The sequence below is a fragment of the Thamnophis sirtalis genome, unplaced genomic scaffold (assembly GCF_051295495.1).
Source record: "Thamnophis sirtalis isolate CommonGarterSnake01/CBP01778 unplaced genomic scaffold, rThaSir2_p1.2 scaffold_6, whole genome shotgun sequence".
Taxonomy (NCBI): domain Eukaryota; kingdom Metazoa; phylum Chordata; class Lepidosauria; order Squamata; family Natricidae; genus Thamnophis; species Thamnophis sirtalis.
In genome coordinates this window covers 32,118,142-32,145,269 of record NW_028261386.1, presented here as the reverse complement: position 1 = coordinate 32,145,269, position 27,128 = coordinate 32,118,142, and the positions used below count along the sequence as shown (strand labels likewise).

Below are 27,128 nucleotides of genomic sequence, written 5' to 3'. Positions count from 1 at the left end.
ATAAATAAATAAATATTGATTAGAAATGTCCTATTAACTTCAGCAAAATATGATTCAGTATAAATGATAACACTAGGATCGTGGTACATGATCCTTTGTTCCTTCGACTATTAGAAGTCTTGTTAACTGATTTACTTGTTGATTTTTTCCCCTATTAATTTCAGTTATAGAGGCTATGATTGTCGAAATAATTTATTCTACACACAGACTGGAGAAGTGGTCTATCATATTGCTGCTGTTGCTGTGGTGTATAATAGACAGCAGCACACCCAAAGACTATATCTTGGTCATGATGATGACATTCTCAGCCTTGCTATCCATCCTATGAAAGATTATGTTGCTACTGGACAGGTGAGTATGCAAGAAACATGACCAATGGCAAATCAATGTTAAAAAATACAGATTTTCTCACAGTATTCACTCTAGCAACTTTTTTTCAAATTAAAAAGTAAATCCACTTATTGAAGAATAATATATCTCAGTGCTTTATGAATGGGTTCTACAGTAAAATATTATAGAATGTTCTCTTGGTCTAAAAGGAGTGTTAAACTATATTATAATATTAATACCAATTACTTAAAAAGGAAGCCTAGCATCTCAATTGCCAAAAAAGCAGAGGGTAAGTGAAAAACAATCCAGGAAATGGAATGTTTGGCACATATTTATAACAATCTAAATTTTGTGGACTGTAGTTCAATTAGTTAGATTAATAGTGGTTTACAAGCAATTCACTTAACTGTGGGATGGTTGTAAACAAAGATTGAAGAATAATGAATGCCAAAAATACAGAATGCAGAAATGCAAAACAGTATTCACAAACTGCTTTGTCTTATTTTCTGGCTATGCTTTGTTGTTGATATTTGTAGCTGCCAATTTTGCTGTCTTCCCTATTCCTTTCTGGAAAGAATACATCCTGAATCTAAAGAATGCCTAAATTAAATTTTCCCGTTTGAATCTCTACATAGCCAGATAGACTATGGATTTTATAGTCTCTATTGCAATAAGCATAAATATTGTGAGGTTGTTAAAATAATATATGAAGAAACAAAAGATGTTCAAAACAGGTTTTATAAAAATTTTAGGAATCAATATATAAAGGCTCTTTTCAATCACATTCAATTCAGTGGTGGGTTCCAGGTGGTATGCCCCGGTACAGGTGTACTGCTAGCAGCTGGGAGCAGCTGCCACTGTACCAGAATGGTGTTTCCATTGGGCCCACCTGCCCGCCCTCGTTTCTTACCTCTTTTTAAGCTAGCAGCCAATTGGGCACGTGCTGGAGCGTCGCAGGGTGGTGGGTGTACATGCATGCACAATGCATGTGCACATGGTAGATGCCCGGCCCCGTTGCAGCGTACCAGTTGTGACAGAATCCAGAACCCACCACTGATTCAATTGTAAGTGATTTTATGGCTTTATCTTTGCTTATTTTTTAAAAAGAATGCAGGTGTAATATGGCATTATTTCTTAGTCTAGGCTATAGTGCTAGGATTTTCTTATTGTTTTATATCCCAGAACTGACTTCGTTTTTGTCAGAGGTAACATAGCGATGACATATATTTAAAAAATGTTCAAATTATTTAGTATCTGTTCTGTTTCAAATGAACTAAAATGTTTTGGAGATTTTTGTGGTATTGAGAGAATTCAACCATATAATAGGGAAAATGAAATACAGTAATGCAGTTCAGGGAATCCTAAAATCCATTGCCGGCCAGATACATACTCAATTTTGTTTGGTTATAGAAAGGTGGACAAGAAATTTGGATAGTGTCTTCAGTAGAATTGGTGATGTCAAGCACTTTCTCTCTGTTTTTTTTTTAGATGAAATTAAGCTTGAGAAATTAAGCAGCAAATCTGAACTCTAATTTTCATTCTTAGAGTCCCCAGATCAAAAGATCTGAATTTCCTTTTTTCAGAATGATTTTGGACCTTTGCTTATGAACAAAAGCTCTTTTGACTGAAAATACTCTTGCATTGGGTTTTTATTTAACAATGGCAACTAAAATAATTGCTCTTACTTAGGTTGGGAGAGATGCTGCTATTCACATTTGGGATATACAGATGCTCAAATGTTTGTCACTGCTAAGAGGCCATCACCAAAGGGGAATATGTGCGCTTGACTTTTCAGGTGAGCTGCTATGTAATGAATGGTGCTTTAGAATGGGAAATGATGTTGTTTAGTTATATGGTAACTGAAATAATTTTTTCCTGAAAAAGATCATACCCTTCTCCTCTCCTCTTCCAAGATAACATTTCAAAACATTCAAAGTAAAACTTTTTTCTGTGATAGCAAGCAGAATCTTGTCTTTTTCTTCAGGTGCATGAAGCTACTGTAGCTTCCCAGATAAATTCTACCTAGTAACCATGCAGCAAGGCTTGTGATCTATCCAGAGGTCATATTTTTTTATTTAAAACTATTGGGTTCCCCCCCCCCCCGATTTTCACTTATAAGAAGCATATATAGAAGCATCAAACAGGCAACAGCTAGCCTTTTCAGTTCTATTTAGTTGGGCTAAGCCTCTGTCACAAAACATAACAACACCATCACTTTCAAACATATCAAGCTCACTATTCTGGGGTTCTTAACTTCATATCTGTGGGCACCATTCCTTTACTTGATTTTTCACCTAAACCTGGTGTGTGTCTGTGTAAACTGGTTATACCTCCATCACAGCCATTTTATGAATGGGCAGAACTGCCAATGACAGCCATAATGTTTTCAAATTGGCTCTCGAACTATTTAACATTTGGGAACTGCTAGGTCCTTTTCTAGAATAATTATAGTTAGGAGAAGGAGGAAGAGATAAAGTACAAATTAAGTCATTGTGAAAGTTTGATTATTGTAGAACTTCCAACTCCCTTATTCCTGGCACCATAACATAAATTAGCAGTGAATATTATATTTGTCACATTTCATTTCATGATCTCATGATGAACTATGAATTGTTTTGTACAGCTGATGGGAAATGCTTAGCTTCAATTGGATTAGATGACAATCATACCCTTGTACTGTGGGACTGGAAAAAGGGAGAAAAGATGGCAGTGACCAGGTAAGAATACTATCATGTTGCATCCATAGTTGTATATATTTTATATAATACAAGTATTCTTTGTTGCTGTTCCAGGAGTTGTTTTTTTTTAAAAAAAAAACATATTGTTCACCAATATAGAAAGAGAGAAAATGATCACATCAATTATCCCACATTCTTGTATGAGACCTCCATTCATGTGCTGTATCAGGAATCATAAATTTATGGCCCTAGACATACTGTCAAATATATATGCTGAACATGAAATGGCAGAAAACAGCATGAGACATTCAATTTTTGTCCATATATTTTGAGGATGAGAACAAAACTATTTTTGCAAAATAATATACTGTTCCCATCTGTGTGGAATCTGCTTATTTAATTCTTCAAACTGTTCTCACTCTAATTTTCCTATAATTTTCATGGTTTTTTTAAAACTACATTGATAATGCCAGCTTTCAAAGAAGACCAGACTAAAAAAGCAATACTATGTAGGTCAGCATTACTTTTATTATAAAGCTGTAATAACAGAATTCTGCAAGTCTAAATTTGCTTACCCCTCCCTCCCTTTATCTTTGTGTAAAAAGCATTTACTTACATGGATTACATTACAGGTAATCTTTGATTAAGTGATTTCTATTACAGTCAGTATGCATTGTCCTGTGCTTGACCTGTCATCTTTCTTGTTTCCTCCTTACAGAACAGAAAGATTGGAGCGGAAAGGATTGCAAGAAAGTAAACAAGCACACAAAGGAAGCAAGGCACACATCAAAAGCAAAACACTGATGCCAGCAGCTGCAAGCCTGCTACACAATCAGTCCTCTGTATCCCTCATTATGTGCCTGCATACTTTCTTGTAATGCCTCACTCTTCAATCTCTCCATTCTGTGAGAAAGGAAAATAGGTTTAGCAGAGGAGAAATTGCCTACAGAAATCACTCCCCTCCTCCTTATACAGCTTATGTAGCATGATTATGGCTTACTTTCAGTGTGTATTCTTCGTTGTATGCCTGATTTCTCTCTTTTAATTCCTCCTCTCCAATAAATAAAATACAAACATTAATTCCTTTCTTGCTAATAATATCAGTTCCAAGATGAGCATTCCAAAGGATGGGGGAGTGAGGAACAGGAAAGTATTATTGCAGTCATATGATTTCCCATTTAGCAATTACTTTACACAGTGATAGAGGTCTGAATTTTGATCACTGAACAAGGACAACATTCCTGGCCTGGCTAAGGCCATTTTCATTTGAACGTTGCCTTGATAGCAGTTCTTCCTTTCGTATTTCAAAACCATTCCCTTTTCCCTCTACAGTTGTCAAGAAAACAAAGTTCACTTGTTCATATAGTCAAGAAACATTTATGACAACTTTTCAAATGGTTGTAGTTTTCCTGTGCTGTTACTGTACATTTTGTACTTTAATTTACCATAACACTTCATCAGTGTTTAACCTATAGCATTAGAAGTGCATGTCCACCCACGTCTCAATTACTTTTAAAAAAATAGTCTCAAATGGTTACATTTTAAGAGACTGAACTGAATCACAAAGCACTTGAATTCTAGCAACTGGAAATGGCCGCCTATTTTCCCAGTTGTCCCACAGTGGCTGTATTATAGGTAGCATACACCATTTGCACATACAGTACCAGAAATGTAAATGATGAAAAACTTTGCAATTGTTTACTGTCCATTTTATATGCAGCACTGAATTGTGTAATAAATAATATCTAGCACCACTGCTTTTCAGCAATAATTGTAAAAATACCAGAATAGCAGTGTGTCAGAAATTATAGAGTCTTTAAAGCTTTGAGTGATTATGGAACTGAACTGTGATATACTGTGGCTTCCTTCCTTATACATCTCATTGAAATCTGCCCCCCCCCCGGGTTTAGGGGACCTTTTGAAAGAATCTAAGTGACCCTACCAACAAAAGTGAGTATAGTCAAGACTATAGTTTTTCCAGTTGAACATATGGCTGTGAAAGTTGGACCATAAGAAAGGCTGAGTGCCAAAGAATTGAGGCCTTTGAACTATGGTGCTGGACAAGTCTCCTGTGAATTCTTTCGACTGCAAGGCGATCAAACTGGTCAGTCCTAGAGGAGATCAACCCTGACTGCTCTTTAGAAGACCAGATCCTGAAGATGAACCTTAAATACTTTGACCACCTAATGCAGTGTTTTTCAACCTTTTTTGTGCAAAGGCACACTTTTTTCATGAAAAAAATCACGAGGCACACCACCATTAGAAAATGTTAAAAAAATTTAACTCTGTGCCTATATTGACTATATATAAAGTAATTTTCCCACGGCACACCTTACACTATGTCACGGCACACTAGTGTGCCACGGCACAGTGGTTGAAAAACACTGACCTAATGAGAAGGAAGGACTTACTGGAGAAGATCCTAATGCTGGGAAAGATTGAAGGCAAAAGAAGGTGACGACAGAGAATGAGGTGGCTGGATAAAGTCACTGAAGCAGTAGGCGTGAGCTTAAATGGACTCCAGAGGATGGTAGAGGACAGGAACATGGGGTCGCAATGGGTTGGACATTACTTTGCAACTAACAACAAGTCACAGTACAAGGAGAATGCAAACTGAGACATAATGAAGATCATTGTGCCTTTTCTAATAGTTTACAACTACAACATGACATCCAAATTATTGTGGTATTCAAAAATTACTTCGCTGTTTCTTGAGTCAAAATCATTTAAATCAAACTATTTTACATTTCTTCTTTTGTTGAATCCAGTGGTGTATTAAATGGAAAGACCATTCTCTGAAAATATTTGCCGTGCAGTTTTTGTGATATAAATGGATCTGCAAATCATTTTTTTCCTTTCTGTTAAATCACTATTGTGCCCCAGGCTTATCTTTTTTTTCATCCTCATCTTGAATAAATGTTTCCTTGGCATTCTTGGATTTCATTCACTTTTGGAAGGTTAATAGTTTTACTTAGTAATTGCATGCATGAACAAAGCATTTGGGGAAAACTGGGTCATGTATTTTGTTGGTTTTCTAATGGATGTGTTCTCTTTTTAGGAAGTAGCATTTTTCTTTTTTATATGAGTCTGTGGCAGTTTCTATTCTTTTTATTCTATTCTAAAATGCAGTGTAGGAGGCTATCTTCCATCTGAGATGGCTTAAATTTTTAATAGCTTCTTATTTGTTGCCTGATGGATTAAAAGTGATACACATTTAGCTCTCTTAAACAATGTCACCTATGTCACATTTCTGCTAATATATCTTGACCTTATTCAAATAGAGCTGTAAATATGTCCCTTACAAGTTATTTATTAGTGGATTTCTGCTGTTGGTATGCAATATAAAATTAGATTCCATAAGTTTTTTTATGTATTTGGGAATCTATATTTCTCTAAAGTTTTTATGCATTTCTCTAATGTTTGGATGCTTTTATGAAAAATATATTGAGTATACGTTCAATTATATTACAATGTACTGGATTAAATCTTTATAAAATTCAGTTTATGTAGTGAATTATATAATTGGATCTCCTCCCAAATAAGCAATAAATTATTTAAAAGAATTTGATGAAACAGTTCCTAATTAGTTTCCTAATTCCTGTTCAACATGCAGATTAGGATTTTGTTAAAATTAATTGGATATGAAAGCATGAATTGCAATTGAGCAGTCCTTTAATTAACCATATCTCTACTAATACATCAGTATGTAACTATGTACTTTCCCATTTATTAATTTTATTATTTAAATAAAAATAACAAGACTGTATAGATTTAACTAAGAGATTTACTAAACCAACTATTTTGGAAGTGAGAAACTACAATTAAAATAAAACTGATTTGTTTGTATGAGAATCTTATTGTATAAACTGGATTCAACAAGGATTATTTAGGATTACTATGTCATTTACAGGTAGTCTTCAATTTACAACAGTTCATTTAGTGACTGTTCAAAGTTACAACGGCACTGAAAAAAGTGACATGACCGTTTTTCAAACAGGACCATTGCAGCATCTCCATGGTCACAGGATCAAAATTCAAATGCTTGGCAACTGGTTCATGTTTATGATGGTTGCAGTGTCCTGGGGTCACGTGATCTGATTTTACGACCTTCTCACAAGCAAAGTCAATGGGGAATCCGGATTCACTTAGCAACCTTGTTACTAACTTAACAAATGCAATGATTCACTTAACAATGGTGGCAAGAAAAGTCGTAAAATGCAGCAAACTCACTTAACAAATGTTTCACTCAGCAACATAAATTTTGGAATCAATTGTGGTTGTAATTTGAGGACTACCTTTATTAAATTGATCCTATTAAGAGAAATCAATAGAATTGTTTATGAAAAGCTCTAATGGTGCCAGAACCATTTGAACTTTTTAACCCCCACAATTAGTCAAAATAGCTTTTAATCTGGAGTTTTAAAATCCTTCTGTATTAAAATAATTAATAATATATAGGTGAAAATACATGCTAAATGTCTCCTCTACTTTGTCCAGCAATAGCTCTGGAAGACATGTTGACTATTGTTAAAGTGCCACATCCTCTTTTTAAAAAAAAGATGTTACTGTCAGAATAGTATAAAAATCTATTCATTTATTCTTTATTTTTTAATGTGTTGCAGGGGTCACAAAGATAAGCTCTTCGTAGTAAAGTGCAACCCTCATCATGCTGATAAACTAGTGACTGTTGGAATAAAGCACATCAAATTTTGGCAACAAACAGGTAGTAGAATCTATCTTATTTCTTCACCAAAAAGTTGATTCAGATAATTTAGTTCCCCATTACAGACGCAACATAATTTTGCTATCATTATTCTGTTTGTTACCAATCTTGCTTGAGGACGTACATATTTTATGTACAGCTAAATGTCTTGTTGATGTCTTGGTTTATGGTGAGGGCTTGAATCTCTCTGGAGCAATAAAAAAGGAGGGAGAATGGAAAAATTAGTGGGATAGGAAGGGAAGTTTTAGTAGCCCTTGGCTCTATCCCTATTGGAGAACTACTGTAGATGCTGGCAATCCAATAGTAAATTTAAGGTTAGGTTTAGTAAACCCATCCAGAGGTTGAAATTAGATGGATGGCAAATAAATTTAAATAATAATAATAATAGGAACAACAACACGCTAGATATCACGGTTGTAGAGGGTCGAAACATACAATTTATTGACATTGCGGTACCAGGAGATGCCAGAGTCGAAGAAAAAGAACTGGGGAAAAATGACAAAATACTGCAACCTGGCCATCGAAACTACCTGATTATGGATGAAACATGTAAAAGTAATACCCATTGTCATCGGGCACTTAGTACCATGTCCAAGAATTTTATAAGATACACCAACAAATTGCAGCTTCCTGCAATGACACCAGCGGAACTACAAAAAACGGGGCTATTCGGAACATTGTATATTTTAAGAAGGTATTTGGTTGATACCTAGAACACTGGCAGCAACCCGTATCAACCATTAGCACCAGTCAATGGTATTTGTGAGGCATTTTTGAATGTTCAGTTAACTGAGTTTCATGTTTAATGAATAAAGTATCATTATTATTATTGCTGTGGTGGTTGTTATTGTTGTTATTATTATTTTAAGTTTCATGTTTAATGAATAAATGAAATAATAATAATAATAATAATAATACTTTATTCATTAAACTTGAAACTCAGTTCAGGAATGTTCAGTTGACTGGGTTTCATGTTTAATGAATAAAGTATAATAATAATGATGATAATAATAAGTTTACTTATAATTTAAATCAATAGATGGACAGACAGACAGACAGACAGACAATTGGATAACCAATTTGGTTTAGTGGTTAAGGCACCAGTCTTGAAAGCAGGAGAGCCGCTGAGCCAGTTACTCTTTGTCAGCCCAACCCACCTCACAAGGTTGTTGTGGAAAAATCAGAAGGACGAAATTGTGTTGAGTATATTTGCCACCTTGAGTTATACGTAAAATTCATAAAATTGGGATAAAAGGACTTTATGCATCTACCTGTCCCATTTTATATGGATCCTAAATATCTTGGAATCATGATATCAGATTTTGGCAGCCCGTGGTGCAACTATTAGATTTATTTTGTTTTGTCTTTGGAAAAATCCAGTTACCCCAAGCCATAAATCATTCTTCATTTTAAGATGTGATCATTTTATTGTCATATTTTCTGCAGCTCAGAAATCCAAAACATTGTAAAAAAATAAATAATGCCTCCGCTGTAGCAAAAAGTTACCCAATATGTAATGGATGGTATAATTCTACTTGGCTGTTTCCTTGTATTCTGCCTACCAATTTGTAACATTGTTTCCTTCAAGATATGCAATTGAAGAAAAGCTAGAATTTTATTTCTTTGTCTCCACCCTCAACATACCTTTTGTCCTCCCCTATTGGTTTTTAGTAATAGATAATTGAAATATATGCAGTTATTTATAATAACCCTTATTGGTCTATCATAACTATTCAGGTGGTGGTTTTACCTCAAAACGTGGCATGTTTGGAAATATTGGGAAGCAGGAAACCATGATGAGTATTTCCTATGGACGGATAGAGGATTTCGTTTTCTCTGGATCTGCAACTGGAGATATTTACATCTGGAAAGATGTTTTGTTGGTTAAGACAGTAAAAGCTCACGATGGCCCTGTATTTGCTATGCATGCTTTAGATAAGGTAAAAATTGTCTTGTGCAATTCTGTAAATCAGCTGCATCTTTTCATGGGATTGTGCAGCTATTTCCAGCCACTACAATGTTAGCTCGGGAAACAAAATATTTGGTTTAAGGAGTTGCCAACAGGTATTTTGTATGTTCTAAAGCATCTTTTTACCTACAAAACTGAAGGGCTTAAGTATGCATACATAGTTTGGGTAAATTTTGGCTTTAAATACCCCAGAATAGTATTTGAACTGGATGAGTACTGTAAATTTCTCATTCCTGTTTCCAGTAAACCAATTTGAGGATGGATGGGATACTTTTTGCATTTGGAACTAAATAAATGCTCCATTGAACATGAAAATAGTAATATTAATTAATGTAGCCACTAGACACAGTGTATTTATGGTTTTTTGCAGTCATTCTTTCAATATTTGATATTCAGATTGAGTACCATAGCCAAAAGAGCATCATTTGTAGGTAAGAAGGAAAGATCAGCAAGCTTGGGGAGACAGGATTTGCAGAAGCGTATGAATGAATGTATTTCATTTTGTAATTCAGTGACATTAATTTTTTATCACCTAACTTTATATTGTCAATGTATTAAACAGATCTATAAATCTCTTTTTGAACAGGGCTTTGTGACAGGTGGGAAGGATGGTGTTGTGGCACTTTGGGATGATACATTTGAGAGGTGCTTGAAGACATATGCCATCAAAAGAGCAGCACTCTCTCCTGGGTCTAAAGGTATAACTAATCTAAATTACAATAGGCAGGAATAAAGACTGGTTATAATAAAACATGTGAAGAGACATTGCAAAATCCTAGTAAATCTGTAATAACCTCTTCCAAGGCCACCAGTTCTGCATTGCTCTATAAAGTGAATCTGGAGATTACTGGCAGATGGCTGATTTGCTTAAGTTTGAGAGAGATTACCAATAATGTATGCTACAGCTATTATGAATAATCACCTAATTATGCGAAGACTGAAAGGTATGAAGTTCATGGAAATTATGCTATAGCTTTTTGACATAAGTAGTGTCATAAAAATAAAGAGTGAGAGGTAACAAGGAATCAAAGGCAGGAAGTGAGAGAAAAGAAATCTAATCAAATCTAATTTATAGCAACACTATTATATCTCTCCATACCTTTCTATTCTTGTAAATTATATCTGCTTCCTCTGCATACATATATTGTGTTATTTTCTTTACACATTATGAGAACCTCATCAGCTTCTTCCAACAACTTTCTTGGCCTTCCTCTTCCTCTTGAACCATCATATATTTGTTTTGCAATTTAGTCCTCATTCATTCTCACTATAAAATACAAAAACCTGAACGTACTTCTTTTTGCAGTGGTCTTTCATTTTTTGCTCAATCAATGTTTATTAAGAATTCATTTATTCTTGAAACAATCTCTTCTTTTGTGTCTGGAACAGTGTTTGGTAGAAGTCTGATTGAAAGGATACAAGAGATTATAAGGACCAAAATTTGAGAAGTACAATGAAGTTTTAGCTAACTTGGGGGTGGCGCAGTGGTTAAATGCAGCACTGCAGGCTACTGCTAAATCAGCAGGTCAGCGGTTCAAATCTCACCGGCTCAGGGTTGACTCAGCCTTCCATCCTTCCGAGGTGGGTAAAATGAGGACCCAGATTGTTGGGGGCAATATGCTGACTCTCTGTAAACCGCTTAGAGAGGCCTGAAAGGCCTATGAAGCGGTATATAAGTCTACTGCTATGATGACCAAATTTTTTATTCTCAACAGGGTGTTAAGATATACTGTATATGAATGTGAGAAAAAAAATGTACTATGTGTTTATTGATTTAGAGAATACAGATAGTCTTCGACTTACAACAGTTCATGTAATGATCGTTCAAAGTTACAATGGCACTGAAAAATATGGTTTTTTCAGTTACGGCCTCTATAGAATCCCCATGATCATGTGAATAATATTCAGATGCTTGGCAAATGACTCATATATATGATCGTTGCAGTATCCCGGGATCATATGATCACCTTTTGCCACCTTCTGACAAGCACAGTCAATGGGGAAGCCAGGCTCATTTAACACCTGGGTTACTAACTTATCAACTGCAGTGATTCACTTAACAATAGTGGCAAGAAGGGTCATAAAATGGAGCAAAACTCACTTAAGAACAGAAATTTTGAGCTCAATTTGGTCATACATAGTGGACTACATGTATACAAACAAGATAGTGAGTAAGGGTTGAATTGTGGAATGTTTTGTATGTATACCAGTGGTATATAATTGAGCTAAAACATGTGTGAGAATCAGTGCAATGCTTAGCAAATGGGTCAAGTAGAGACTAAGACAAGTTTATATGATGTTTAATGTAGTTACTGTATATATAAATGTATAAGGAATGTTTGTAGTGATTTTAGAAGTGTGTTAGTTACAGATATCAATATGTAGGGACTTTTGTATACGTGATTTCCATATTGTTAGATGAGAACCTACATAGTTCTCATGATTTGCAAAGAATGTTAGATTGATGGATTTTTCTTTTTTTGGTATTTTATCTTTGGTGATAAAACAATAAATAAATATGTTTCAAAATGTTAGATTGATGATGTAATGAGAAATATAGATCTGAAAATTGAAGTATCAAAAGACAAAGTTTGTTTTGCCTGACCTAGAAAATAAAATAATTTCAAGTTGCAATCATTAGGTGAATTAATGTACTTAATTATTTACTTAATAATGTAAAGGCTTATTAAAAACGGGGAAATGGTTGAGAAAATTTAAAACATAACTATTGGCAGAAAGATAGTGAGTACAAAGTGGTTTGATGTAAAGAATAAATGTTAAATATGTCAACATAAAATAAATTGAACACAGAATGGGATATTTAAGAAATGTAGATGGGAAACAAAAAGAGATAAGAGTGAAGAATGAATGAGTATTGAACCTGAATTTCATACAAAAGTGAACTACCAGGACAAAATAAGTATCCTGAGATGGTTCGGGGATATTGAAAAATAAATATGACTCAAATCTCAAAGCATTTTTCTCCTTCTATATTATTATATTTATCTAATAATTATACAAACAGTAACATTTCACATAGCCATGGCTGCTTCTTGCTCTTTGAGTAGGAGCCATGAGTCCAAGAGGACCCCCAATGCACTTGGTCTGTCTGGGGTAGTGTATCCCCAACCAAAATCAAAGATGATAAACTCTTGAATACAGAGGGGTCCACCCACAGCCACTCCATTTTACCAAGGTTCAGTTGAAGTCTGTTCTTCCTTATCCATGCCCCTCAGTCTCCATCTACTGCATCACACACTTCAACCAGGATGGAAATATAGTATATAGCTATATATCGTAAGCGTACTTGTGATACCTCATCAATATTGACATGTAGATGTTAAAAAGGAGAGGAAAGAACACTGAGTCCTGTGGCACCACACAAAGCAGGAGCTCTGAGCTGGAACTCTCACCCCTTATTAACAATTAGGACCTGTCTTAGAGAAAAGAGGTGACAGTACCAAACTGTGCCACCCCTCCCCATATCCCTAAGGAGACCATGGTCAATGGTATCTAAATCTGCTGAGAGGTCAAGAAAACCAAGGATGGATGCACCACTTCCATCCTATTCCTGCCAGAGATTATCTACAAGTGTAACCAATGAAACTTTGGTTCTGTATTCAGGCCTGAAACCTGACTGAAAAGGGTCCAGATAACCAATTTCCCTCAGGATCCTCTGTGGTTGCAAAAGAAGAGCAGGAAAACTGAATGAAAATTTATAAAATCATGTCATACACAATCATTTTCTCATTTATTTTCTTCAGTTGATTTTGGTTTATACGTTAATTTTTCGACTAAGGCAATAGACTAACATAACATTTTTTAAATTATTTGATTAGTGATTAGCATTTTCTTGAAATATAAGATTTATTGTTTTGGGATATGAACATTCTGTAATATAGTGGTGACTAGTATATTTATCCCGTTTATAGCAAAACAAATATATGAAAAATGAATAGAAAGAGAAGGACCAAAAACTCATGGAGATGGATGGAGTTAAGGAGATTCCCCCCCCCAAAAAAAAAGAGTGTTGAAAAGTTGGGGGGGGCAACAGTATTCAAACCAGTATCTGAACATTGTAGAAACAATTATAATTTGCATGTTAGAAACATATGAGGAAATACAGTGAATGATATTGGTATAAATTAGATTTAGCCATATTTCCTTTTCTCTTTTCTTTCTTATGCCTTTAATATTGTAGCTTACTATTTCTTACCCTTTTTCCGCCCTTTTCATATTGATGCTTATCGTGAAAGGCAATAGCATAATGAGTATTTATGTAAGTATGCAATATATTATTCATTTTATGTAAAGTTTTATGGGGATAACTTGTAGTGACAAATTGCAGCAATACAATCAAAGAAATTCATGCTATCAGATGGGAATTCATTGCTGCATAATATATTAAGGCCTTCAGTTTAATATATTACTGATAATTTATGCTCAAACTTAAATTTTAAACATTAATATGCCTGGAAAAAATAAGACATGTAGTTCCACATTGAATGAACTCTTGAAACAGGCAGAAACACCATTCCCATTTGATCATGGTGCTATGTGATGGCTTTGAGTTTGGCAATATATTTCAAGTCAACTTAAATCCATAAGTTATTGTCGGGATAAAATAAGGGAAGGTCTACTTTCTTTCCCGGAGCTAAGAAAACTTGGATTCTAAATACAATAATTGTTTCCAAAGTGTATGGATTTATTTTATGTATATAGCTAATAGAAACAATAAAAAACATGGAAACCAGTATAAAAAAATCCTGGTTGTCCAACCCCCCCCCCCAAAAGCAAGATATCCCTTGCATCAAACAAGCAACTTTTCCAAACTCCAACCACAAACTACCCCAATGTTTGTGGGAAAAGTCAGGTCTTCAAGACTTTTTAGAAGATTAGCAAGTTAGGGGCTTGCCAGATCTCAGGAGGAAGGCTGTTCCAAAGGGCAGAGGCCACTACCGAAAAGGCACACTACTTCAGTCTTGCTAAATAGCAACATTTAAGGAAAGGAACCTGGAGCACATCCATCCTTGGATGGGGTATAGCAAGCAGATACCCTCAGAGAGAAGTGGTCCTGCAAATATTTTTTGTGCTATCTGGAATAGAGTTCCCAAAATGACCATAGGGTTCAAGTGGAAATGTATGAAGTGGATTCCTTCAGGTTCTTCAGATTCAAACCATGAAAAGTTTTACAAATCGGTACAGGACTTAGAACTAAGTCTGGAACCAAGTAGAGTCAGTAAGAAATAATGCTAAGATAATATGATCACAATGCCGTGTTCTAATAAATAGGCCAGCTACCATATTGTGTGCTATCTGAAGTTTCAGAACATTCAGAAGACATTCCTCAATACATACAATACACAGTAATAATATGTATATGTGGCCCAAGTCTTGTGTTACTATATGAATTTATTTTAAAATGTTTAACAATCTAGAAAATGAGAAGCTCTATTAAAATTAAGAAAATTAAATGAAATTAGGTTTATTTTTCTTTCTTTCAGGGTTGCTCCTGGAAGATAATCCATCAATCCGTGCCATCACTTTAGGACATGGGCATATACTGGTGGGAACAAAAAATGGAGAGATTCTTGAAATTGATAAAACTGGTCCCATGACTCTACTTGTGCAGGTATAATTGCTTATTTTATGTACCAAGAGCTATATCAAAGAGCATAACCAGCATTTCTATATTTGCTCTTAATTTAATCCATTTCCTATTTTATTTCCTGTAGCCCTCTGTCCTTTTTTGCAATTTAGTTAATTTAATAAAGAAGCTACTCAGGATGTTATTGGATTGGATGTTGTTTACATATATTGACAAATAGATTTCCAAACTTTTAAGTTATGAAGTCCATCAGGTTTATCTTTTCAAGGAACACTCACTATAAGATGCAACTAGTTTAAAAAGGGTCCTTGTCTGACAGCCTAATTAATTGCTGTGTCAGGAATGCAGAGGAAAACCAGAACCAGTACAAAAATATAGAAAATAGGTGTATGATTAATGAGGCCTTTAAAGAATGTACAAACACAGATAAAAAATATATAGGAGCAGTGGATACCACACAGTAGGTTTATGGATTTTAAAAAGTAACAAAATGCTGTTTAGAAATCAGCTTGGAATTAGAAACAGTTGCACAGTATTTGTTTTTTTAAGGAATATTTTCCCTATTTCTAAATAGGGCCATATGGAAGGAGAAGTCTGGGGTCTAGCAGCACATCCCCTCTTGCCTATCTGTGCAACAGTGAGTGATGATAAAACTCTAAGGATCTGGGAGCTTTCCTCCCAACATCGTATGCTGGCAGTGCGAAAACTTAAAAAAGGTAACAATCTTATGTAGTTTAGTATCTTGTTTATGAAGGATTTTTTATATCAAGTATACATAATCTTTGATCAGTTACGCCAAATATAACTGTTTGCATTTTTAGTTGTCCACCAGAAATTTAGCTGACCTCCTGATTTTATTGTAAAGATTTGTATTCTTGTACATGCCTGAAAAGTTATATGTGGCTTAATAGTTCAAATTTGTGCAAACTTCCAGAATTTGTATGAATCACAATAAGAAAGATTTCACTTGAAACCAGTAATAAATCCAATTATTATTAAACATCTCCTTAAAAATGTGAAGATAGAGACATGTTCCTATCATACATCTGTTAATTACTCATTGAACATTGTATTCAAGTGCAACTCCTATCATACTCAGCATGAATTACCATTGCTTATAATTGTAAAGATAGGAATTGTAATATTTGCAATATTTCAAACCAACAGATTTAAAAAGTCTGAATTATATCACTAATTACTATTTTTCCTTATCAAATGCCTTTTTTTCTCCACACATATTATTGTGTGTTTTTCCCAAACAACTCAATTTTGGTTTCATCTGCCCACAGTATATTTTGCCAGTAGTGCTGTGGAACATCCAGGTGCTCTTTTGCAAACTTCAAACGTGCTGCAATATTTTTTTTTGGACAGCAATGGCTTCCTCTGTGGTGTCCTCCCATGTACTCCATTCTTGTTTAATGTTTTCCTTATTATAGATGTGTCAACAAAAATGTTAGCATGTGCCAGAGATTTCTGTAGGTCTTTAGCTGACACTCTAGGATTCTTCTTTACCTCATGAAGCATTCTGCACTGTGCTCTTGCAGTCATTTTTACAGGACGACCACACCTAGGGAGAGTAGCAAGAGTGCTAAACTTTATCCATTTGTAGACAGTCTGTCTTACCGTGGACACATGAACATCAAGGCTTTTGGAGATACTTTTGTAACCCTTTCCAGCTTCATGCAAGTCACCAATTCTTGATCGTAGGTCTTCTGAGAGCTCTTTTCTGCAAGGCATGGTTCACATCAGACAGTGCCTCTTAAAACCAGTAAACCCACAACAGGTGTGTGTTTTTAAAGGGCAGAACAGCTGTCAGCAACACATCCAATATCATCACACTGATTGGAGTCAAGGTTGACTCACTCCTGGCTCCAATTAGCTCTTGGAGACGTTATTAGGCTAGGGGCTCACATACCTTTTCCTCCCTGCACTGTGAATATTTACATGTTTTCTTGCAACTGTAGTTACTATTGGGATACTCTGTTACTCAACTGCTTTGAAACTCATTGAATTTGGTTTTCAATAGGGATACTCTGTTACTCAACTGCTTTGAAACTCATTGAATTTGGTTTTCAGTAGGGATACTCTGTTACTCAACTGCTTTGAAACTCATTGAATTTGGTTTTCAACACATTTTGACATAAAAAATTTGTTCCAGTACTCATTGTTTATTTGGTACTCAATGCACAATCTATTGGCTTGTTGGTGGCCTTGTGACTCACTACATTTATTCCTTATGGAAAAAAATTGTTTGATAAACATCATTTTTTATACTCATTGCGCCTCCTGGGACCAATTGACACCAGGGTTGAAAAGTTGATGTTTTATGGTTTTGCTTATGAGTAAGAAATGGGATATGGGATGAAGAGATATCTGTTTAACTTTACAGGAGGTGAAAAGTTATTTTTTTTATACGGACTTTGGAAATCATTTTTTAAAATGTTATTCTTTCTTTGTTTTTCTTTTTTTCTTTCACTTTTTAATCTTGTTTTATTTTTTTCTCTTTATCTAATTTAGTTTATATTAGTTTTTACTATTGTAATTAAAATTCTTAATAACAATTATATTTTAAAAAACTTGGCTCTGTGCCCACCACTACTTCCATTTGTGTGATTGTGTGATTGAGGAGTTCTTTGTTGCCCCAAAATTTCATTCCCTGGTCTCTAAGATTTAGGCACATACTTTCTCTGAACATTTTTTAGGTGGACGATGCTGTGCCTTCTCCCCTGATGGGAAAGCCTTGGCAGTTGGATTGAATGATGGAAGCTTTCTGGTTGTGAATGCTGATACTTTGGAAGATATGCTTTCTTTCCATCACAGAAAAGAAATGATATCTGACATCAAATTTTCTCGAGGTCAAAGTGAACTTTTTATTATTATTTTAAAATCCTTTAAAAGAAAATGTTGGAGAGGCAAGGAATGTTTATAAAAATTAATATACCATATATACTATATATGTTTTTATGTGAGGTTAAATTTGCTTTTTAAAAGATATGTCAACCTATGATAAGACATTATTTTATGATACGGAGAAACTAAGCAAGCTTAAACATCCATCTCTTATAGTCCATTAGCATGAGGGCCCTCAACTCCTATTTTATAGTCCCAAAGGATCCATAGATTATAGCAGTGTTTTTCAACCACTGTGCCGTGGCACACTAGTGTGCCGTGACATAGTGTAAGGTGTGCCGTGGGAAAAACACTTTATATATAGTCAATATAGGCACAGTTAAATTTTTTTAACATTTTCTAATGGTGGTGTGCCTCGTGATTTTTTTCATGAAAAAAGTGTGCCTTTGCACAAAAAAGGTTGAAAAACACTGGATTATAGTATCAAAATTTGGTAGCAGTGTAATGTAGCAAACTTTCACAATAGCGTGCAAAACAGATACGTTAAAACCCTGCATTCATTCTGTACTTGAAACTGCTCACCTTGACACAAACATTTAAAAAGTATCAAGTATGCCCCTTGCATTAACCATAGGCCTAAAAATAGTTTTTTTTTAAAAAATAAAATAAAACGAGCTTTCAAGTGAGAAAAAGAAAAAACAAGACTTGGTGCAGTTGTTTCTATTTCTTAAACTCTTTTCAGGCAATTTATGGACCTCCAAATGTTGTTAAACATCATCTTTTGTCGCTCCAGTAGACCTAAGGCTGAAGGATGCTGGGTATTGTAATTCAGCACTATGCACAAAGCTCACTTTCTACACACCAATAATAATTCATTCTTCTTGAGGTTCTTTCTACATCATCATTGATTTTTATCACAACATTTTTATCGTAACATCATTGCACATAGAAAAAAAGAGTTATTTTCTTTATTCTGCATCAACCCCTAACCATAAAGACCCTCCACCTGAAATCCCCCACTCTTTTAACTTTCCAGAAGGCCTTAAAAAGCTGGCTCTCCCCCAGGGTTTGGGATAGAGTGAGGTTGTAGCCAAGTGATTGTGATTTTTTTAATATATCAGGAAGGGTTGTTTTGGGGCAGAAGTAGTTTGTTTTGGATGTTGGTTTTTATTACTTTGTTGTAGGCTCTCATTAGCACTGCTATGAACAGCCCAGAATTATGGCACATGAAATATCATAAAAATATTGGCAGACCTGAAGGAAACTGAGAGTTATAATAAAACTTGAAGAGTAAAAAAATATCATTGGTTCCTTTACTATATAGACTACAAGCTGTTATAATGTTATAAGGAAGGCATAATAGTAGCAAAGAATCTTATAATTTAGTCTCCAGAGCAAGAGGTGTGGATGTCCCTGATTCTATCATTTCAGTGGTACTAAACTAATCTATTGGAGTCTCTCCATCTGCTTGCTGTTTTTTCCATAATAACTGGTCTCAATTCCATAGCGATGTTTTAATGCATTCTTCACAAATATCTGGATTTATTTAAATAAATAAATAAAATTAAATATTTTTCAGATTCAGGAAAATACCTGGCGGTGGCTTCCCATGATAACTTTGTAGATATTTACAACGTACTTACCAGCAAAAGAGTTGGAATCTGCAAAGGAGCATCTAGCTATATCACACACATAGATTGGGATTCAAGAGGTAAAACACAGCAAAAGAAAACCTTTTATTTATCACAGGTCTCTTTGAACAGCTCTTATAAGGCTTAAAAACATTGTAGAAGATTGTGTATTTTCCTTAATTTGTGATGAAAAATAGAAAGTGTAGTTCTATGAAAGTTTTAAAGTCTAAAACCGTAAAATTGCTCATCTATATTTCATCTTATAATCAGGATAGAGTTCTGTGGATTGTCTGTTCTAAAAAAAGGCTACAATTAATTAAAAAATGGATGAATATATATTAAAATAATACAAGATAAAGAGTACTCATTATTTCCCAATATGAGTATAAAATTGGCTTGGCTTTGCCAGTTAATACTGTATTAATCAACCCTGTGTTTATCAGGCTTATAATTTGTCTCTTTTTTAAAAAAGCTGGTTTTCCATTATATGGCACGTGAGCAATTATTTTATTCCTGTTAATAAAGAAAATCTTGAAAATTCAAAATTGCTCTGAAATTTGGAGAACAGATTCTTTAGGGCTCAACATAAAGCTCCTCTCGTCCGGGACTTAATTTTAGACGAGAGGGCAGACCTGGCATGTATTACTGAAACCTGGCTGGGCCCAGAGGGAGGAGTCCCCCTTGTAGAGCTGTGCCCAGAAGGATTTCAGGTGCTGCATCAGCCGAGAGCCCAGGGAAGGGGTGGGGGTGTGGCCGCTGTTATCCGGGAGTCGTTAGTTCCTCGTAGGGTCCCTGCTCCGGAGATTGTCGGGTGTGAGTCTTTGCTGTTAAAGTTGGACCTCAAGGGTCAAGTGGGTCTGCTGCTAACGTACCTGCCTCCCAACAGCGTTGCAGCAGCCCTCCCCTCGCTCCTCGAGTCGGTAGCCGAGCTGGCAATTGAGTTCCCTAGGTTGATGGTCCTGGGGGACTTTAATTTGCCGTCGCTCGGTGAAAACTCTGATGGGGCGCAGGAGTTCATGGCTTCCATGACAGCCATGGGCTTGACCCAAGTAATTCGAGGCCCAACCCATTCAGCGGGACACATGCTTGACCTCGTATTTCTCTCGGAGCAGTGGATTTGTGATCTTGGTCTGAGGGGGAGTGACATCATACCCCTGTCGTGGTCAGACCATAGCCTACTGAGGCTCGACTTCCGGAGGCCAAACCCCCACTGTAGGGAGGAGGAACCGACCAGGTGGTTCCGCCCCAGGCGTCTTATGGAACCGTCAAGGTTCCAGACAGAGCTTGGGGTTATTCCTGACACTTTCGCCCACAGTCCGGTGGAGACTCTGGCTGCTGCGTGGCACTCGGCAGCGTCGGAGGCCCTCGACCGGATTGCGCCACTGCGGCTCCTCCGAGGCGGCGGATCCCGGAGACCCCCTTGGTTCACCGAGGAACTCCGGGAGATGAAGCGCCGGAGGAGATGCCTAGAGCACCGTTGGAGGTCCGATAAGTCCGAATCGAACCGGGCAATGGTAACCACCTGCACCAGGGAATACACCAGGGCACTTAGGGCAGCAAAAAGATCGCACATAGCCACCCTGGTAGCATCCGCTGAGTCCCGTCCAGCCGCCCTGTTTAGGATAACCCGCTCCCTATTGAACAAAAGGGAGGCGGGGGAACCCTTGCAGGGCAGAGCTGAAGAGTATGCCCAATTCTTAGCGGACAAAATTGCTCGGTTTCGGTCGGACTTGGACTCCACCCCCGCAGTTCCAGCCGAGGCGCAGGGGGACCAAGTAGAACAGCTCTGGGTTGAGTTTCAGGACGTTACCCCCGGGGATGTGGACAAGGCCATGAGAGCTGTAAGTACCTCCACCTGCGTCCTGGATCCGTGTCCCTCATGGCTGGTTACTAACTGCAGTGAGGTGACACGAGGCTGGATCCAGGCGGTTGTAACCGCCTCTCTTCGGGAGGGGAACTTCCCCGCCACACTGAAAGCGGCGGTGGTAAGACCCCTCCTGAAGAAACCATCCTTGGATCCAGCTGTTCTTAATAGCTATCGTCCAGTCTCCAACCTTCCCTTTCTGGGGAAGGTTGTTGAGAAGGTGGTGGCCTTCCAGCTCCAACGGTCCTTGGAAGAAGCAAACTACCTAGACCCCTTCCAGTCAGGCTTCAGGCCCGGTTACAGCACAGAAACCGCTTTGGTCGCATTGATGGATGATCTCTGGAGAGCCAGAGATGAAGGACGTTCCTCCATCCTGGTCCTCCTTGACCTCTCAGCGGCTTTCGATACCATCGACCATGGTATCCTTCTGCGACGACTGCGGGAGGTGGGAGTGGGAGGCACCGTGTTACGGTGGTTCTCCTCCTACCTCTCGGACAGGTCACAGTCGGTGTTAGTGGGGGGGCAGAGATCGTCCCCTAGGCCCCTAAATTATGGGGTGCCTCAGGGCTCGGTCTTATCCCCCCTACTATTCAACATCTACATGAAACCGCTGGGAGAGATCATCCGCAGGCACGGGATTAGATACCATCAATATGCGGACGATACTCAATTGTATCTGTCCGCCCCGTGCCAACTCAATGAAGCGGTAGACGTGATGAGCCGGGGCCTTGAGGCCGTTATGGACTGGATGAGGGTTAACAAGCTTGTGCTCAACCCAGAAAAGACCGAGTGGCTGTTGTGTTTTCCTCCCAAAGATTTGGCTACTATTCCACCACTCAGGCTGGGGGGTCAAATTTTATACCCCTCAGAGAGGGTTCGCAACTTGGGAGTCCTCCTGGATCCACAGCTGTCATTTGACCACCACTTAACGGCTGTGACCAGGGGGGCATTCGCCCAGGTTCGCCTGGTGCGCCAGTTGCGACCCTACCTGAATCGGGAGGCTCTCACAACAGTCACTCGGGCCCTTGTGACCTCTAGGCTGGAATACTGCAATGTGCTCTACATGGGGCTGCCCTTGAGGAGCATCCGGCGACTTCAGCTAGTGCAGAATGCAGCCACGCGAGTGATTGCGGGTGCACCCCGATTCACCCGCATAACACCTATCCTCCGCGAGCTGCGCTGGCTACCTGTCGATCTCCGGATGCGCTTCAAGGTGCTATTAATCACCCATAAAGCCCTACATGGCGGTGGATCTGGATACTTGAGAGACCGCCTTCTGCCAATTACATCCCTGCGACCGATAAGATCTCATAGATTAGGCCTCCTCCGTATTCCATCGGCCAGCCAGTGTCGGCTGGCAACTACAAGGAGGAGGGCCTTCTCAGCAGTAGCCCCGACCCTTTGGAACGAGCTCCCCGTGGAGATTCGTACCCTCTCCACCGTCCAAGCCTTCCGCATAGCCTTGAAGAACTGGCTCGCCCGTCAGGCCTGGGGTTAGGATAGTTACCCCTCCCGAATGATGAATGTATGTTGCTTACTATTTTATTACATGTTTCTGCCTTAATGTCTGTATTCCCCCTTCCCAGTTTTGTGTGAGCCGCCCTGAGTCCCCTCAGGGAAAAGGGCGGCCTACAAATACTAATAAAATTCTAAAAAATTCTAAATTCTAAACAGGACATCAATTATCAGAGTCATTTGCTGAGATGGAAGATTATAGAAATCAAATAATAAATAAGTAGGTAGGTAGATGGGTAGGTAGGTAAGGTAAAGGTAAAAGTTCCCCTTGCACATATGTGCTAGTCGTTCCCGACTCTAGGAGCAGTGCTCATCTCCGTTTCTAAACCAAAGTGCCAGCGCTGCCCAAAGAAGTCTTCGTGGTCATGTGGCCAGCATGACTAAATGCTGAAGGTGCACGGAATGCTGTTACCTTCCCACCAAAGTGGTCCCTATTTTTCTATTTGCGTTTTTTATGTGCTTTTGAACTGCTAGGTTGGCAAAAGCTGGGACAAGTAACGGGAGCTCACCTAGGGGTAGGTAGGTAGGCAGGCATTATAAGCATGTATCTTCTGCTATAAATTTGCAGTACTCCTACTCCCGCTCCCTCCAGTTTTCCTTTAAAATGTAGAATGAAGCAAGGAGCATTGTCCATTGTTCTAAAAATGTTACATTTGGTCTTACCATTGTCCTCTCTTGTTGACAGCCTTTATAAGCCTTCAGTAGATAGCTTGTAGCCAAAAGTAAGTAAATGTTCACCTTCTGTGTCAGAAAATCTGTTGAGTCTGATTTCTGTAAACTTCTTTGTGTTCAAGGGAAGTTACTACAAGTCAATTCTGGTGCCAAAGAACAAATCTTCTTTGAAGCTCCAAGAGGAAAGAGGCATATAATAAGAGCCACAGAGGTAAGGAAAAATTAAATGAATTTATTTTATATGTTATTTCACTGCTATCTGTTAGAAAAAGAGTGGTCCAATGCGCAGTTTGTTTTCTGCTTGGTATACTTTCTAAAGGTTCTGTTTCATGCAGTAACTCAAGATATGTACATAAATGCTGTAAAGATTTTGTAGAGTTGGGCTAAAGAACTTTTCCTTTTTTAACCATAGCACATTCATTTTATATCAACATAACTTTCTTTCTGCTAAACATAATTGCAGTAATCTGTAATTATCATTCAAGGCACAGGTAGTATTTTAGAATGGTAACTGCATTTGAATGTTGAAAGCATGCTATAGGAATTCTCACTAAATGGCTATCATAGATAAGGGGTGAATTCACAAAAATGACATGTTGAGTGGGATCAATCACAAAACACTTATTACTACAAGGAGAACTGGTAAGACACTCTCTCTCTCTCTCTCTCTCTCTCTCTCTCTCTCTCTCTCTCTCTCTCTCACACACACACACACACACACACACACACACACACACACAGGAATCTAGACTCTTCCAGATTAAATATTGGGTAATATTCATCATTTCTATTTTCTAAAATGCATTTGAAATCCATAGGCGTTATTATAAAAAGAAATTATACTGAAATTCAATTGATTTTCAAATTGATTTTACTGTACCAATTATTTTTTTAAAGTCAGGTAATAAAGAAAGCCAGGCAAGTGCAAGGGATATTTGCAGGCATCCTTTTGCTACCCTTTTTTTCTTCTTGTCTAACTTGTGGAAAAAATATAAATATTTCCTTAGCACATGGAGACAAGCATTTGATGTACTATCAAGATATGTGGGCAATCATATTATGAAGCAGGGAATCTAAAAAATCATATTGGACCATTCTCCTCTTAACTGGAGATAAGTTGCTTGTGCAGTTGACAAGATATTGAAAAAAATAATTCCATAAAAATGTGCTTACAGTTTATAATGTTGGGGTTTTTTAATATTTGATTTCAGATTGAAAAGATGGAATGGGACACCTGGACATGTGTTCTTGGTCCTACTTGTGAAGGAATTTGGCCAATGCATAGTGATGTCACTGTTATCAACGCAGCTTCCCTTACTAAAGATAGCACTCTCCTAGCTACAGGGGATGACTTTGGGTTTGTAAAATTCTTCAGATATCCAGTAAAGGTAATTGAAATATTTTTCAAAAGGGTCAATGGAAGAATTATGTACAGCAAGGAAAATAGAAAATAGGAATTTTATACATTTGGAGATTGATGACTTTTATCTAAAGTATCTGTAAGGAAGAGCTACCAGTGTACTTCTTGTTGTTAGTTGTGAAGTTGTGTCCGACCCATTGGACCCCATGGACAACATTTCTCCAGGCCTTCTTGTCCTCTACTATCCTCTGGACTCCATTTAAGCTCACAGTTTACATGTACTCCAAGACAAAATTTAAGAAAAGGCAGTTTAATGGCCAGAAACATTCTGGTAATAAGTTTTCAGTAAGAGTTGGTTGAAGGGTTTGTTTCTTCATTTGGTAGTCAAAAACGTATGAGAGGGTCTCCATGAGTATCAAAAAAAATCAGTTTGGGCTATATTTATTTATTTGGTTTGATGCCAACTGTAACTGGTGTGGATGGCTGAGACTAAAAAGAAGGCAAATAACTGATTTGGATTTTTGCCGGAATTTCTATAGCATTATATATAGTAATCAGTTTACAACCATTTGCTTAATAATGGCTCAAATTACTGACAGCTTTAGAAAGAGTGTTTAATGGCCCATAAAACATATCTGACAGTCACAAAATTTCACACCACCACCATCCTGTGGACATGTGATTACAATCTGGAGGTTCAGCAACCTGCGTACACAAGTGCATTATGATTGTGTGATCACATTTGCAATATTCTTTGCCACCTTTCCCAGAAAGAAAGTCAGTGGGGAAGCCAACAGGATTGGCTGCAAGCTGGTGCTGCCTGCTGAGAAGACTTCTCTTGAAGGATTTCAGCTTCATACATACTTGAATTTCGGCAGCCTCTGAATTTTTGTAGAAGCAGAATGCATGGTCCATATTAGGAAAAAGAGACCACTGACCATATGATTTGCCTGTGTTACAGGGTCAGCATGCCAAGTTTAAGAAGTATGTGGGTCATAGTTCCCATGTCACCAATGTCCGGTGGTTACATAATGATTCTGTGCTGTTGACAGTGGGTGGTGCTGACACTGCCCTGATGATCTGGACTCGAGAATTTGTTGGAACCCAGGAAAGCAAGTTAGTTGACAGTGAGGAATCAGATACTGATGCAGAAGAAGATGGAGGTAAAGGCCCTTGCTTTTGTCTATAAAAATCATTCTATACAGGAGGTTGTTGACTAACTAGGGCATTTTTGTACCTTAGGCAAACTTATATTAATATTATTTGAACTGATTCATACCATATATGAAAGAATCCTGTTTGGATTAGCATGCTTTTCTACTATTTTAGGGATAGCTTTGTGCAGCCCGAAGATACTCCTACAAATAAATATTATATATAGGCCAATGTTTTGACATATGCCAGTTTCATATTGAATTTGCTTTATGAAATGTATGTTTTTAAATGAGTGACATCGAGAGAGCTGGCAAGTACAAAGAAACATAACTGAGGTTCTGGTTCTCAGCACCACACAGTTGGCAAAGGAGAATACAGAAGAAGATCTTATTCTAAGGAGCATATCATTTTCTTCCAAATTTTTCCATATTTAGGAATATGCCAGATTATTTCAAAACATTTAAATAATTTTTCAGTTGCCTCACATAAGTAATGAATTTTCTGATTTCTTTACAAACATTTACATATTACTTGATGCTGGAAATGTAAAATAAAAGAATCTTATCTTAAAAGCAAATAAGATCATGGAAACTAATTGCAAATTAAGGAAAAAAGATATATATACAAAACTAACTTTTACTATGTAGATAATCTACACAAAATAAATCTATGACACAAGGTTTTTTTTAAGAAATCATTTTTTCCTGCAAACGTAATATTTTAAAGCAGTAAAAACACTGGCTCTGGATATCATAATCTGTATTTAATTGGTT

General features: G+C 37.2%; 1 protein-coding gene across 2 annotated transcripts in view; it reads left to right on the top strand.

Moving 5' to 3' along the window:
• Positions 1-27,128, top strand: part of EML6 (EMAP like 6) — a 122,663-nt gene that overhangs the window by 58,871 nt on the left and 36,664 nt on the right. For both annotated transcript variants that reach the window (XM_087717517.1, XM_087717516.1), the window contains exons 15-27: positions 165-351; positions 2,020-2,125; positions 2,954-3,047; positions 7,631-7,731; positions 9,469-9,671; positions 10,287-10,398; positions 15,205-15,332; positions 15,883-16,024; positions 18,011-18,163; positions 19,738-19,869; positions 23,963-24,051; positions 25,052-25,228; positions 26,162-26,363. In XM_087717517.1, the coding sequence (XP_087573643.1) occupies positions 165-351; positions 2,020-2,125; positions 2,954-3,047; positions 7,631-7,731; positions 9,469-9,671; positions 10,287-10,398; positions 15,205-15,332; positions 15,883-16,024; positions 18,011-18,163; positions 19,738-19,869; positions 23,963-24,051; positions 25,052-25,228; positions 26,162-26,363 (1,826 nt within the window). The remainder of the gene's footprint in view (positions 1-164; positions 352-2,019; positions 2,126-2,953; positions 3,048-7,630; positions 7,732-9,468; positions 9,672-10,286; positions 10,399-15,204; positions 15,333-15,882; positions 16,025-18,010; positions 18,164-19,737; positions 19,870-23,962; positions 24,052-25,051; positions 25,229-26,161; positions 26,364-27,128) is intronic.